At 36.8% G+C, this 16,623-nt stretch overlaps 1 protein-coding gene across 2 annotated transcripts in view; it reads right to left on the reverse strand.

Moving 5' to 3' along the window:
* LOC105212995 (protein trachealess) overlaps positions 1-6,800 on the reverse strand; it is a 32,319-nt gene extending 25,519 nt beyond the window's left edge. For both annotated transcript variants that reach the window (XM_011185458.3, XM_054229039.1), the window contains exon 1: positions 6,216-6,800. In XM_011185458.3, the coding sequence (XP_011183760.1) occupies positions 6,216-6,541 (326 nt within the window). In that variant the 5' untranslated portion in view covers positions 6,542-6,800. The remainder of the gene's footprint in view (positions 1-6,215) is intronic.
* Positions 6,801-16,623: the final 9,823 nt, after the last annotated feature.

The following is a 16,623-nucleotide window of genomic DNA, read 5'->3' on the forward strand; positions in this document are numbered from 1 at the left end:
AGTTGGTGATTGCTATGCCAGTCTGGAGCTCGTTGAAAATTGTTAATATTGCCTGATGATAGTGACTATGGATCGATTCGTTTTGAATTGAGTTTTATTGCCACCGATGCGCCTTTACCCTTTGAGGTTTGCGACCTTCTTTGCCGGCATTGATTTCTACTTGTTGTATCGATGGCGTCAATGTAGACGAAACAACCGACAACCGCCAAGAAATCCCAAAATTTCACCACTCATACATATTTATAAGTGTTTAGGATTCTGTTTTGGGCGTACAGTGCCGCTCGGTGAAATACAGCCGAATTTTACAAAAAAAGAAAAATCAGAAGTATTTTTAACTTGACCGTTAATTTTAGGAAAACCATTTTTAACTCGATATTATTTTTAAACTCAACGAATGCAATTTTCACACCAACAACTATAAAGTGTGCGAAACTTAACAACTCTGTGGTGGTTAGACACTAGATAGGAGAAAAGGCTAATTGATTTTGACTCCTATGACTTTCCTCATTTAATTAGATGTCCTTTTCATAATACACTATTTATAAAAGAAATATTGTTTGCAAAGGTATATATGGTGAAATTGGAAGTGAAATTATATCTCCGTCGAATTTGAATTCCTGAGATTGAATCTTTGGAAGAGTTGTAGAGCTTTTGCTTTGAAAACGACAAATATTATTTAAGAAGGTTTCAGCCGCTTGATAGCACATTTGGAAATATGCAACTAGCACCACATAAGTATAATGCATTTACATATTTGAAGAATATATGTATATTAGAATGAAGGCGAGTCATTAATACAAACGATTCGTATTAGAATTAAGAAGCGTACTACAGTTGCCGTTCAAAACTAATTGTGAGTGTCTTTATGTGATCGTCTGTACTTTTTCAATCACAGTGATTGCTGAAGCTATCACTTATGTATTATATTCATTTGTAGTTAGCTCGTAGGCTATTTATATTATAGAACATACATAAGTACATCTAAGTAGATACTCATGCATATGTACAATACATACATACATAATAAAGCATTTGTATTCTTATAGGAAATCGCGTCGTTGTCCAGATGGTGGATTATCAATATCTATACATTATACATACATACTCAAATACATATAAATGTATACGTCTCGCAGTAGCTGTAGCTTAGTCCGTAGATATGCATTATAAGCACTTGTGAATGCGCTTTATGATTTACGCTGAATTACATATTCCGGGCAGGTATTTGTACTTTTGCACTTAACGTATGGCTGTGCATGTGAGCCGTGAGCCCGCGCATGCGCACTGAAAAACCAACACCAATGCTGGCAAATTCACAGCAAGTAACACTGTCAAAGGGGCTGTTTGCTGTAAGTGTGTGTTGTGTTTTTGAATTTTGTACGACTCTTGCAGCGGTGGATCGGCTTCTATAAGCTTGAGCTGCCGCAGAAATTAGCCTACAGCCGGACGGTAGCACTGCAAACGCAGTGAACTCTGTCAGTAATGGTGGCGGCGAGAAATGAAACGGAGTGACGTTACCACTGTTGGCTTCATGTGCTTGTTAGACCCGTTGCCGCTTAAACTTAATCAAGATTGTGTAAATTTTAGAGTTTGACTTGTCGACACAAGCTACGATGTTATTTCTCTTTGACTTCGCCGACCATAAGGATGTGTCCATCTGGGTTTTGACGCAGCGCTTTGTAATGAGTTTTCTGCTGCGGGCTGTGTGAACATCTTCGACATCATCAAATAATCATCAAAATTATATAGAAGAATAATCGAAGCATCGAAACATTGAGAAAATAACAACAATTGCAACAATAACAACGTGACGTTAAGGTGGCATGGCATCGGATTGGAGTGAGGGTGCAATGCGTGGAATTCGATTGGAAGCTCCTCTGTGTGCAATGGCTGAAACTTCAAATTTGCATAACTTAATTGAATCTGCAGCAAGGCCAGTTGACGAGTCCTTCCTACGCAGACACACGAATTCTATAAAATGGTGCCGTTGCATCAGCAGGTGTGGTGAGCCCTGGGCAGAGATTTGGATGATTGAAATGCATTTGATTCAATGAATCTGCCTGATAAAGGTATCACAACGATGGTGTTGCAATAATGCAAACCTGTTAACATATCTGTGGAAATTAATGGCGGCGTGTACTGCAGCCACCCTTTTCGCGCGAATCCAAGTAAGGCTTCTGGTCAAGCTGGAGCAGTCAGTTCATGCCGCAAAATACCAACGCGCATATACATACATATGTACGACTATTCGACGATGCAAGACAATGGCGGTGAATTTTATCCATTTTATTGTTCAAGTAATATGTCGGTTATAGCTTGTAAAGCGGGCAATGCAGCCGTGGAACGAATTAGGAGCGATTTCACTGAACCGCCGTAGTTACTCCAACTGCGATAACATTAGCAGCGGCAACGGCAACGGCAGCAATTGCTACATAAAGTGTATGAAAGAAGAATAAGCTAAGAAGCTCACAACCTATTTGCTACTCACCTGACTGGCCAAATCGTCAGTGAATGCACTCATAGATGGTAGATTGTGTGAAGTGAATCGCATTCAAGGGGTGTGCACTCAGCACTTCAAAGTCTGCGTTGACTTTTGCCTTTCGCCCGATTTGCAGCGCCTGCTCTGCGTCTCTGCGAAGCTGCTTCGCTTTGTTTTCAAGCGCCGCAATTCTCATCACTTCCAACTCAAAGCAATTGCCTCACCATACCGCTATCATCATCATTATTGCAAGCATCTTCATCATAATTTCTTACATTTTATATCACTTTTGGATGAATTTTATTTTGCTTTTGCTTTTTTTTTTAATTTTGCAGGCAGAAAGCCTTCTGCTTAATGCGTTCTGCAGTTTCACCGCATTTGTTTCTTTTTTGATCATTGCTTTGCATAGCCGAGAACATCGCTTTTGTTGCCGTTTGTTTCATTTTGTTGTTGTCGCTTTGCTCGTACTCGACCACTCACCAATCACGTTCGAAAATAAATTGTGGAAATTGTGATTCGCATTTTATATGCAATGGTGTAGTAAGTAGTTTGCGTCTCACAGCGCAGGGAGAGATCCTCCCATTCGCGCCATAATTTCACAATCGTTCTTAATATAGCATGTCGGCACACACACTTGCACGCGCACATAATGGTCATGTACACTTATGAAATGCATTAACTCTTGTTGGTGTGGGTGTGCGGCCGTGTACAAATCCAATGCTCAACCACATACTTCACTCAAATTAGTCTTTTCATCAAAGTTCCGAAGATGGAATAATCGCCAGTTGACGATTTGACGAGTTGGCCAAGATGGTTGCAGCGGCTTTGTTCAAGGAGCACATGAGTCGAATATCACATAAATATGTACTTATATAGTACATATGTTTATTTCAATTAGAATTTGAATTAATAAGTGATAATAACAACAACAACTGTTATACTGTAATAAAACGGGAGACAAATCGAAATTAAAACGTTTTTCCATTTTTACCGTTATGCGACTTCTGAGTTAAACCGATTGTCGAATTCTATCAGTGTACCGTAAGTGAAGCTCTCACCAAGTGTTCACGATGAAGGATGAAGGGTGACGGAATGCATCTTGAAGTTGCGAATTCTCGCCGAATATGAACCATAAAACATTGGCAGCTTATATTTTTTAAAATATAATGTTTGCTGTATTTATTGTTTTTTTTGCCCTTTCCACGATTCGCTTTGAAGCGAGCACTCATATTCTCCCTGATCAAATGTGGCTGTTGATAATATTGGTAGAGCCACGACGCAGTGAATGGTTGATGGCGGACAGACGGCGGTGGTCAGCGGGCGATGGTAAATTCGATTTGCAGCAACATTCGTCGAGGTAATAACTCAGGTGATTATAGTAATTATGCGTTCTGACGCGATGCAAGTACGGATAACGCTATTTCGATATAATTGAAAAATCCTGATAGACTTTTATTATGTACCGCCGAGTATGAAGCGACGGATGGATGGATGAATGTTGGGGATGTGCTTGGTGTTTGGTGCAAGAGCTGAACCTTGAATTCTCTTTCAATTGCACCGATTAGTTCAAGCTTTGGGTGTGCGGTCTAGCTGCTGACCATGTTGAAATAAATTGTTGAAGTAATAAGGATAAAGTGCTCACTGTGACTAGATTTACAACGACGATCTAATCAACAGCCAATTCGTTTACCTGTCCCCGTTTATTTCGTAATTCGTAAAGCAAAATCTACCTAATAATCGAATTTGAATTAATAATAACAGGGATTACCTCTTGCCCTTGCATTGGTAGAGATGTTATGAATTCTTGAATATATAAATGTCTCGTTTCAATTCTGATTGACTCGGGACCTTATGGATTAACCTTACACCTAGAATCTGGGTACTTGAGTTTTCATACTGATATATACGAGTATAGTATTTGGATTCTCTAAAGAAATAAATATTTTTGGGCAATGGACGGAATCAGAACAAGTAAGGAAGCGCCAAGTTTGGGTATATCCGAAAATTGTATACGCTCGCATTTTATTTATTTAATTTTTATAGGAAACAGGCGTGGTTGCCTTACAAATCACACAACTCAAATCACAAAATGTAAATTTTGCAAACTACTTCAGAGACGCTTTGATAAAATCATGTAATTATTGTTTGTATAATTGAGGTAAAATTGTTGGATTGTTTATTAGTCTATTAAAACGATAAGAAAAGAAAAAGAAGAATTGATTTATGATAAAATCGGTCCATTGCCATTGCCAAAGTCACCAATTATGTATATACAGAGAGGAATATGTTGTACAACAAATTTTTTATTGGCCTCGTGATATACATATGTGCATAACCGTTTACAACTCTTAAGTAATGGGTTTCTTTGATATTTTTTTAAAGTACTGTCAACCTTTAGCCAAAAAAAGTGGAAAACTGCATATCTATACATTGCTGATTTCAATCGACATGATTTCATAACTATTATCTTTAGCACAGTTTCAAAATTATCAAAATCATATTGCGAATGTAAATATCATTAACATATTTAATTTGGCAATATACAGCTCATATAACTGTGTTTCAAAATAATCTCTTGATTCTATATCAGTACTCTAGTATATCAGTCAAAAGTTTTGGTGTACCCTATTAGTAGTTGACAACGATTTTATAGCATAGTCGTTTTGAATAGCATAGTATACTTTACGTAAACTGAGAAAAAAATCGTTTGGATTGATTGCACTCCAGAAGCAAATTTCCTTTGCCAGGACTCACTCAAATCATTCTCTATATATTTTAAAATTACAGTGGAACTTCCATAACTCGAACTTCTATAACTCGAAGATCTCCATACTCGAACTTTTGAATTGGCAATAGCGTTTAGAAATCAAATTACATACAAATTCCCTTCCATTACTCAAATTTCCCTAAATCGAAGTTCTTCATAACTCGAACTCTTGAATTGGCAATAGAAGTCAAATTTCATACAAATTTCTTTCCATAAATCGAACTTTTTGACCAAGGCTTAATACAAAATTTAAAAGGTTACTATCGAGGCAGAATTTTAAAGGAGTTCCTACATTCGTATGGAGGCGAACAAAAAATATGACATTACACTCTATTACAGCACTATTACAGACGTCAAGAGCCAAACAATAGCAATGTGCAATAAACAAAATTACAGAATAACTGTTTTAACGTATGTACATAAAACTTTATGCGAAGTAAATAAATAAAACTGTGTTTAAATCTATATTCTATACCATTTGAAAAATTATATGTTTTAATGAAAATTCTGTAACTTGAAGTCTCTCTAACTCGAAGTTTTGTGTGGAGTGAGTGTGATTCGAGTTAGAGAAGTTCCACTCTATGATGTACTTATTTTGTTATGGTTAATTTTTTTATTTTACAAGAATCATTTCGAATATATATATTTTCGTTTAAGTTTTAATACGCATTTAGTATTCTATAAAAAATATTATGTTACTTTAAATTTACTGGCAACTTATTGACATTTGACGACGGTACATGGGAAATAATTATTAAATTAGCCAAAATTTTGTACACAAATTGGTTTTACGATTCTTTTGGTCTACTTCTGGATTTAATGCTCTTGCATCAAGGATGTGTATTTCTTGCTCAATATTTGTACGGTATTTAATTAGGTTAAGAACTAACCCAACTTCGAAAGAGGTAACCAAAAATTGTATATATTGTAAATGTAAATGTACGTAAAAGCTGTGATTAAGGAAAGTACCTGTAATATGGAAATCCTTGTGGTACATGTAAGTCCATAGGCATGGTCGTCGGATTAAGGTGATGAGAGTGATGTGTGTGGTGAGAGTGGTGTGAGTGGGCGTGATGATGTGGATGGTGGTGCGAGTGGTGGTGAGCAGCAGCGGCGATCGGATGATGGTGCGGGTGGTGATGGTGATGTTGAGCAACGGCTGCCACATTTTGGACATGTGCCGCTGCTGCTGCTGCGAATCCCGCATCAGCACTGGCAGCCGTTGCTGCCATAGCGTGGTGGCCTAATACCGCTGCCCATGGCGATGCCACAAAACCGCTACCTGGATGATCCATTGCACAAGATATCGAGGTTAGTCACTTATATATATTTCGAATTAAATTAAAAACTGTGGATGAGTGTGTATAGCTTAATACATTGCACTGCTTGGTGTTTCAAAATTTCCACACTCTCCACACTAACACCAATAGTTATATAATTTATACTTTTTCTAATTTTCACTTTCACTTGTCTGACAAAGATAAATCCTCATTATGAAGACTCCACATTTATTACTATTACTATTTTGTGCCGAAATTTCTGTACTCAAGCAATGCAAATGACCGAACCGTGAATTGTTTCACTTATGTATATGTGCGTACGCAAGTATTTAGAAAGACATATGCATGTACTACACCCATCTAACCACTGGCATTAATAATCATGCGTGCGAGAGCGTCATAGACAGCCGATTTGCGAAAGGCACACAATCAGCGAATGAAACGATTTGACGAATCCAGTTACCGACGGAATAACCATAGCTACCAATATGCTGTCTGGCAGCAGTTCTCACAAATAGCGTTTTCCCCACACAGTGCAGTGCGTTTTAGTTCGAACGCCTTTTTTCCGCGTTCACCTCTGCACGGCATGAAAATTGGCGATAAACTATCCGCCTCGCATCAGGAAACATGGTCGCCACTCATCTCATCAGGCGAAGCATCCAACACAGCGGTGTCTGAGGCACCGTGTGGCAGCCAGAGTTGCCTCATTGCATTCATGTTTCAGCTGCAACATCGTCGTTTGTGTCAGATGCTCGTTGGTGTTGTTGTTGGTGTTACCAATAATGCCAGCATCATCGTCGTCATTGCCGTCATCGTCTTCAACATCGGTGGCGATGTGCACATATTAGTCGTCGCTTCGGCCGGCTCAGTAATCGGGCCAACAACAAAGACGACTGTAAGGTGGCCAATTGATGGTGTTAGTGTTACTGTTACTGTTTTTGCCGGTGGGACATAAACCTGCCCCAACGAAACGAAAAGACCAGTTCGAGATTGCAAAGCCAGCAATAACATCGATGCCGACTAGACGGGAGCAATACAGCATCTCACGCCAGAGCCCGACCGCGGCCAACCAAGCGGCGGAGCATAGCTAAAGCGAGAACAAAAAAGCTAAAAATAAGAGACAAACGACTGTAGAATTTTGCAACAACCGCGACTATGAATTCGCTGCAACAACGAAGAAGTAACTGCTAACGGCAAGGCCAGCTACAACCAGTGATGAACCAATAACTGCGCCACCACCAACACCTTTAAGAGCAGCTCTCCATAGGCTCAAGTGCGCACCTGACGTCTGGTCATATGAAATGTTCTTGTTCACTCACTTCTCTTGTTTGTGGTGGCTTCTTTTGTGTTATCTGCATGTAGCTCAAGTCGAAATTGATCAACATACAAAAACTGCACAATAAATGACCACATAGCGCCTAATGTTTATTGTTAATTTGATATTGCCTTGGTATTTACACATATGTATGTATGTAGTGTTTGTATGTATTGTATATATGTGCAGTTATGTTCATCCCTTAGGATATTAATGAAAGTTTCACGGAATGGATGAATTGCTTGAGAAAAGCTTGAAGAAATTTAAAGATTTACACATTCACGTACATACTTAAGTAAATCCAATTCATGAGAATCTTAATATTTATTGCTAATTTATAGCATTTTCCACATTTTGTTGTGTAAAAAATCATATGTACACCTGCATGTTTAGGGCCTGTGAAACCAAATGTATGATAATTTCCATGAGGTTGCACCCTTTTCGAGAAGATTTTCTTTGGACCTTTTAGTGTTGAAGAAGCTTCTTGGCATGCAAAAGTGCACACCTTATGCTTTGAGATATATTCATTTGTGTAATGCGTGAGGGCCGCGATGAAATCAGTGTGATCAGAGTAACAGTTTACATCGGATCTTGTTTTTGTTTTAAATGTGCCATTTTAAATATTTGGACATAATTCTAATTATTCTATATCTACTATAGATTATTTGTGGAAAATTCTTTAATTTTTGTTTAATATTCGACATTGACTTATTCTAACACTTAAGCCACAAAATCTATAGAAACTTTTTAAGATTTTATTTTTTGTTAAAACTCTGTTTCGAAATTAAATGCAAATAGAAGCTTACGAGTACATTTCAACCAAAATGTGTACATTTGTATACAGGAACATATGTATGTGTATCAATGTTCATATCAAATAGATATTGTAAAAAAATACTATTTAGTCCAAACGATATTATTGTAAACAATAATAACAATGTAACATACAAATACCTCTCTGTTTGTGTTTGTGTTTGTGTATAATGTACATGCATACCCGTATATGCGAAAAGAAAAGCAAAGAGTTATTACGTGGGCACGAATTTGACAAGCAATGAGGCTGGAGCGCCACTTGTCACAGCATTACAATATAATAAATTCGTGATTACCGCTGGAACCGAACTGAACAGGCGAAGCAAGTGATGCCTACGCAGCCAATTTTCGAAGGCTCCCACGGGAGAAGCTCAGAAGGAAGCAGTGTTCAAAAGAATTTTTTTCGTGGCTCACTACCTTGTCTCTCGATGCTCGATTCCTTCGCGTGTTGGCGTAGTGGGCCCAGTTATACTCGGGTACCACTTCATCGCCAGTAAGTTGCCAGCAATTGTAAAATCCACATTGCAGGGTTCGACAGCGAAATTGAGATATTCTCTATGTTGCCGTATACGGAATCGTGCTAGGTCAACGCATTGTTTGTTTACAGTTTCCCGCCCCGTTAAAAGACACCTCTACTGCAGCGTGGAGGGCAGTTGCACTGGACTGTTCATTTGGAACATACTCGCACATTGGTTGACAAAACGTTCTTTGGAACGTGGTTAGCGTGACTTTGACTTTGTTTTGTGTTTTTGTTGCATCTGAGTTGAACAATTTTTACTTTAAAACAACAATAAATACGATGTTAATAGAAGTTGGGCTTGCGGTAGGAATATTCTCATATTATTTGTCTTCGTTGTATTTATTCACAAGGGTATCCAATACATGCACCTATTTTACACATATGAATCGGCCATACATACATATGTATGCATATTCACTTCTATAAAAATTCACTCATAAGAATTATTACCGTACCATTAATGTTCATGTGTATGATCAAATGTGTGTATATATGTATACACCGAATGACTGTCATGTTCAAAATATAACAAAGTGTATACCTCAACATTACTTCCTCTTTGATACATGTTAATTTAATGTTAAACTTTGGATAGCTTTTGTCCACTACTAGATTTTGGTTACAAATCAGTGTCACTACGTTTGCCAATCTTAGTTTAATCCTTTAATTTGATGAGAAAGTGAATTTTCAGTTTAGTTTTGTCGATTACCAAATATTTATGAACATTTCTATCTTACAACTATTCAACATGTTGCATAAAGTATAATTGGTTTCTTCATTATAGGTTGGTAGTTATAGACATAAAATTTATTGGAATAACGAATCGAATTGTGTGGTCTCGTGTGGGCAATACGTAAGTTATCTCAGGAATATTTTGAAAGTTCGCCCCGCTCACCGCTCACCGCAATGTGATGTGGATAAAACTAAGTTTCGAGAATCAGTTGTACACATAAGATGGGCATAACAACAAAAATTATAAACAACAAGTAAGGAAGAGCTAAGTTCGGATGCAACTAAACATTTTATGCTCTCGCGAGTTATTTATTTAATTTTATTATTATAACACACAATTTGACCCACATATTCGTCCATATATGGTACAAAGTCTATTGAAACTTGGAAACCCTAATATTAGATATATGGGAGCTAGGAGAAGTTGTGGCCCTGTTTCACTCATTTTTGGCACGGAGACATATTATTAGAAGAAAAATATTCCCTCTGAGTTTCTTCAAATTATCTGAGAGACTTTTTCGGTAAAAATAATATTAGAAGCACTGAGATTCTCATGTTCGATATATGGGGCCTTGAAAACTCATGGTCCGATTTCGACGAATTTTAGAAAAGCGATGCCACACTATAAGTGCAGTATTTATGCAAAGTTCTGTTCCGATAAGTTCATTAGTGCCTACTTGATATCATGTAAAGTAAATGATTCAGATCGACTTCAAAGTTTTGGTATATAGCACTTTGAGCCCCGCGTGCCCACCCGTGGTCATTTTTTTTCTGCACCGGTGGACCGCATGCTGACGAAGGGTTGTGCTTTAGTTGACAAGCTGGACCAAAATTTGTTTACTTAGTTTTATTGATTTTTTGCGATGGAGGTGACTTTGTGATATTTATTTTTGATAAACGAAATGCAATTTTGCTGTTTTTCTCCTGTTTTTTTTGTGACCACCGGTGGTCACGATGTCCCATAATAAAAATCCACCAATGTCCACGGGTGGTCACATTGAACCAAATCGTCAAAACATAAATGTCCACCGGTGGGGCACGCGGGGCTCAAAGTGATAAGAAATAGACGTGGTTGTGAACTGATTTGACCTATTTTCACAACATATCATTGGTATGCAAGGAAAATATCACAAACCAAATTTCATTGATATTGGTCGAGTAGTTCCGGATATATGGTTTTTGACCCATAAGTGGGCGGAGCCACACCCATTTAAAATTTTGTATACCATTTATATTGCAGCTCTTTCGTATCTATATTACTTTAAGGTTTCTGGAACGTTTCCTTACTGAATTAAAGCATTTTTAGTAGTTTTTATACTCTCCCAACAAAAGTTGCTAAGAGAGTATTATGGTTTTGTTCACCTAACGGTTGTTTGTAAGTCATAAAACTAAACGAGTTAGATATAGGGTTATATATATCAAAATGATCAGGGTGACGAGACGAGTCAAATTTCGAATGTCTGTCTGTCCGTCCGTCCGTCTGTCCGTGCAACTTGGAACACGTATTCCTTGGCACCCTGAGTAGGTTGCTTTCGAAAATGGGCAAAATCGGACCATTCCCACGCCCACAAAATGGCGAAAACCAAAAACTTATAAAGTGTCATAACTAAGCCATAAATAAAGTTATGAAAATAAAATTTGGAACATAGGATCGTATTAGGGAGGGGCACATTTGAATGTAAGTTTTTTGGAAAAGTGGGCGTGACCCCGCCCTCAAATAGGTTTTTTGTATATAACTCGCAAACCAATAAAGTTATATAAACCAAACTTTCTGCAGTCTTTAGCCGTTTCCTTATACAGTCCAAAAATGAAAATGAAAAAAATGAAATCGGATAATAACCACGCCCACCTCCCATACAAAAGTTAGGTTGAAAATTACTAAAAGTGGGTTAACTCACTAACGAGAAACGTCAGAAACACTAAATTTTACAGAAGAAATAGGAGAAGGAAGCTGCACTCAGATTTTTTTACAAAATGAAAAATGGGCGTGGCATCGCCCACTTATGGGTCAAAAACCATATCTCAGGAACTACTTGACAGATTTCAATGAAATTCGGTACATAATACCTTCTTGACACCCTGATGACACATGTGAAAAATTGATGAAATCGGTTCATAACCACGACAACTTCCCATATAACTTAATTGTGAATTCCATCTAATTTCTTCACTTTATAATGTATACATAAGGAACCAATGAAGATAGCGGAATAAAACATTACACAAATAGTGCATATCATATCTGGCTTCACTTGAGAAAAAATTGTCGAAAACGGACTATAACTTTTCAAGAGCCCAGATATCGGACATGTCTCTTAGATAATTTAATGTAACTCAGAGGAAATTGTTTTCTTCTAATAGTGTGTCTCTGTTCCAAAAATTATTAATATCGGATAATAAAATCTCCTAGCTCCCATGTACCTAATTATAGGTTTTTCAAAAATACGGTGGGCTTTAATCTACATATATGTATTGGTTAATATGTGAGATACCATATCTTTGCGAAATTAAGTGCGTGTATAGTTTTGGATATAGTGTACCTAGTTGGTGAAAATGAATGAAATCGGTTCAGGAAGTACCTCAGCCCTCATACACTATATAGGACGATTTTCGTTATTCTATTAAACTTTGTGCCGAATTTATAGGTAAATTTGGGTGTTATCTTAATAAAATTTCTTCAATAAATTGCGAGAGTATAAAATGTTCGGTTGCACCCGAACTTAGCCTTTCCTTACTTGTTAACATTACTTTTGTATAGGAGGAGGGGGTGGTTATAATCCGATTTCCTCAATTTTTGGACTGTTTAAAAGAAACGAGTCTAGAAAGTTTGGTTGATATAGCTTTAGTAGTTTACGAGATATGTACAAAAAACTTAGTAGGGGCGGGGCCACGTCCACTTCACCAACAAAATTAGATCCAAATATGCCCCTTCATAGCGCGATCATTTGTACTTTTAATTTGTAATTTTACTTCTATAGCTTTATTTATGCCTTAGGCTGCGTGCATGTCGGAGCTGCGATAAGCGATAAGAGCGTCGATAAGAGCGAAGCGTAGAAAATTGATACATGTAATTTAATACAGGTGTGCATGTCGGAGCAGCGCGCGAACTCACTCTTTACTGGCTATCATCGATAAGAGCGTAGAAATTGTAGGTCAGTAATTTCTTCGCTCTTATCGATGATGGACACGGAAGAGAGAAGTTACACTGTATTATTTTATAATTTTGAATATATTTTATTTATTCTTTTCTTGAAGTATACAAATCCAGAAAATGAAAAAGTTCTCATATGAAATTCACTTAATATTAAGAAAATCCGTCAATTATATTTCCTGAAAGACTTTGACGAAATTCCTTTTGTAACTTCGAATAAGTTTAATTTAAATTATTTTTGTTTAATTTTGAGTATTTTTTTAATATTTTAAATTTTTAAGTGGTTTTTTAATATTTTATTATTAATTTTGTAATTTTTTATTTTTAATTTTCAATTTTATATCATTATTTTTAAAATTTTTAATACATATTTAATTCTTTTATTTGTTTATTTTAATTTATAATTATTTTTTTCTTTCTATTTTTTCAAGTTAGGTCAATTATTTTTTATTCTTAAAAGGTTAAATATCTCATTTTAAGCAATATCAACGATTTTTGTAATAATTTGACGGAATTGTTATAATTACAGACATATTTTTGTATTTGCTTTACTATGAAGCATATTTTTTTTACTTTTTTATTATGTTTAAAATTTTTATATTTTTATTTCTAAACACATTTTGTATATTAGAATAAAAAAAATTTTTTGTAATTGTAGTACATTGTTCCAGAATGTGCAGGACTTTGAACACGAACGTGTTTCCCGTCTATACTCCCAATACAATTAGCGAAATCCCACAAATTTTTGAAATCGTCCGCAATTTTTAAAAAGTCACTTTCGTCTGGAACTTTCATGTGGATGGGATGAAGCACTTCCCAGATAACATTAACAACTTCTTTTACAATTTGTCCAACTGTTGAAGCTCCCATTCGAAACGAAGTATGGGCCTGTTGTGGCAATTTCGCCAGCCTTGCTGCAGTCGATCCGAAATTTGAGACAGAATGTAATCGAATGTATCGCTTGTCATTCTCATGTATTCGAAAAACTTTTTTGGATCCAGTCTCAAGCTGCAATAAAGATGATGAAATTCTCCGAAATTTGGCCTTTCTTGATTTATAGGATGCGCCGAAAACGAGCGATTTGTCCCCTCAGTATTATGCATATGATAATATGCAGCAGTAGATGTCAACATCAAAATATTTTCTTCTTCAGAAGCACTCATTTTTTTTAGCTGTTCACTATACAAAACTTAAATTGCAAATGCATCTGTTATGCACACCACACAAAACTATAACTCGACGCTATGCTCTTGTCGCTGCTCTTATCGACGCTCTCATCGCTTATCGCAGCTCCGACATGCACGCAGCCTTAGTTATGGCATTTTATGTACAGTGGTGGCCATATCATATGCAACTGGAACACGATTTTAGAAAAAGTATTTTCATTATTTAAAAAAAATACAGGTACCATTTTGATTTCATTCATTAGCGCTCTAACAGTGGAGGTCATTAAACTTTTAACAGCGGGTTGTTGGTGATCAACGCTTCTGGTCAAGCATTAGTCAGGCACTATAGGAAATATACTCTGTGAGTATAGTACAGAATACTAGAATTTGGTATTCTTTAAAAAATAGTTATCATCAACTTTCTCAGAAGGGACTATCTGTCGGTCCTGTGAAGCTTAACCTACAATGACATACATATGCATATGGTTAAGCTATATGTATATAGACATTCTACTAGACTAAAGTTCACGCGAAAGATAAAATACGAACTCCTTGAAGTTGTGTACGCTCGTACTGATACATTTTTGTTTTTGCAAGACAATTTGAATCTTATGTAGATTTGAGTATTGCGTTTACTCTCTTTATTCCTAAGTGGAATAAGACATTTTACTGAATAATTAACTACTTGGGGAGTTAGGTTGACGGCAGTTTCGGTAATAAAGCACTCCACCGACGATTATGTTGCATACTATATGAGCATATGTGTGCATGAACTATACATATGTTTGTACATACAAATCTTCATTCACCTTGATTTGCTAATAGCGGCAGGGAGAATTTATGGCTAATGCGTCTAGCGAGCAGCGCGCACCGTCACTAAAATGACAATAAAACAGAACGCGAGCAGCGGCAAATGCTCACTTCCATTTTTATATCCAGATACACATACATATGTACATATATACGGTTATAAAGTAACTTGAATCCCAAAAAAGAACAAATTGGTTAGAATTTTCAAATTATTCTTCTAGCAATCATATTCGAGGTTCAACATAAATAATTGAAGTACTTAGTTGAGGCTAACTCGCAAAATAATGGCTCGTCAGTCGACTGGTTAACAATGCATTAAGCAAATACTTTTAGGTATGTATTCATTCGCTCTTACATACGTAGGTATAATATTTGCTTCTAGTAGGTCTTAGGGAATGATGCGTGAGAGCTTTAAGAAGATGCATTTGACTTGGCCCTATTGTGCCTTTGCATGTAAACGTTTAAACATACAGACATTCATGCAAGTGAAGTGAAACATAAAGAAACTTCGCTAGTGTGCATGTTTGTACGCTTGTCGGAAATCCAACAGCAGATAACTGCTGGATAAATTTTACGAATATTTCATTTGCAGTATTAAAGCTCGGGTGCATCGTTTTGCCTCCCGCACCAACTCATTTGGCGAATGAAATACGAAGTGAAATGTCTCCACGGCGGCCAGTATCCGACAGTTATGCACTTTTTTCTTCTGTCGCTCAGCTTTATGGCTCAGTGCCCGCATGCTTGGCTGGATGGATAGGTGGACGTGCAGATGGATGGACGTATTGACTCTATGTTGTGCTCTTGTATGCTTGTGTGTATATGTGTGTGTCAAAGTGTAAGCGTATAGTCGCACTGCGTACGTTTGCGCGCACGTGACACGCATTGTGAATGAAGTTTATGAATTTAATTCTTCATATTTCTTCATAAACGCAAAGACATTTCTTTCACGAAATGACAAACTTTCCTACAATTTGCTGCAAGTACACAGTAAAGTTTACATTCTTTCTTTACATAGTCATACATGCACATACATAGCCTTCCATTCACACACACACACATATACACATATACATGATGGCTTGCTTGACATCCTTGCCTGGAGGTTTAGGGGGTTTTGTGGTGAAAATCGATTTTGAGCTATATTTTAGCGAAAGTCTTTTACTGCAGTTCTCTTCGCCATATTAAATTGAACTTTATCAAATTAATATCCATCCGTATGGCTCCACAGTTCTCTTGACATAATCGCCGACGGCTACCGAACTTATGGCAAACGTCAAAACCAAAAATATCAAATTTAATAGTAATACTTAATAATTTTAGTTTCCAATATTTCAAAAAATCGCAGACGATTGTATTAATGAATTCTAGATTGAGTTAAGAATGAATTCTCAAGACTACATCTTGACCGTTTCAACTTCTCTCTCCTTGTACATTCGAGTGACCCGGAGCCACCCGGCATAATGTTGAAGGCTAAAGACGTGAGGTACGACTAGTGATTTGTAATGGACGATCAAATAGGTATTTCACCTGAAGTGACTGAAAACAGGACAGAGGCATAAAAAGAGAAATCTATTGACGCTTACTGAAGTA

Source organism: Zeugodacus cucurbitae, chromosome 4, assembly GCF_028554725.1.
Source record: "Zeugodacus cucurbitae isolate PBARC_wt_2022May chromosome 4, idZeuCucr1.2, whole genome shotgun sequence".
In the NCBI taxonomy this organism is placed as follows: Eukaryota; Metazoa; Arthropoda; class Insecta; order Diptera; family Tephritidae; genus Zeugodacus; species Zeugodacus cucurbitae.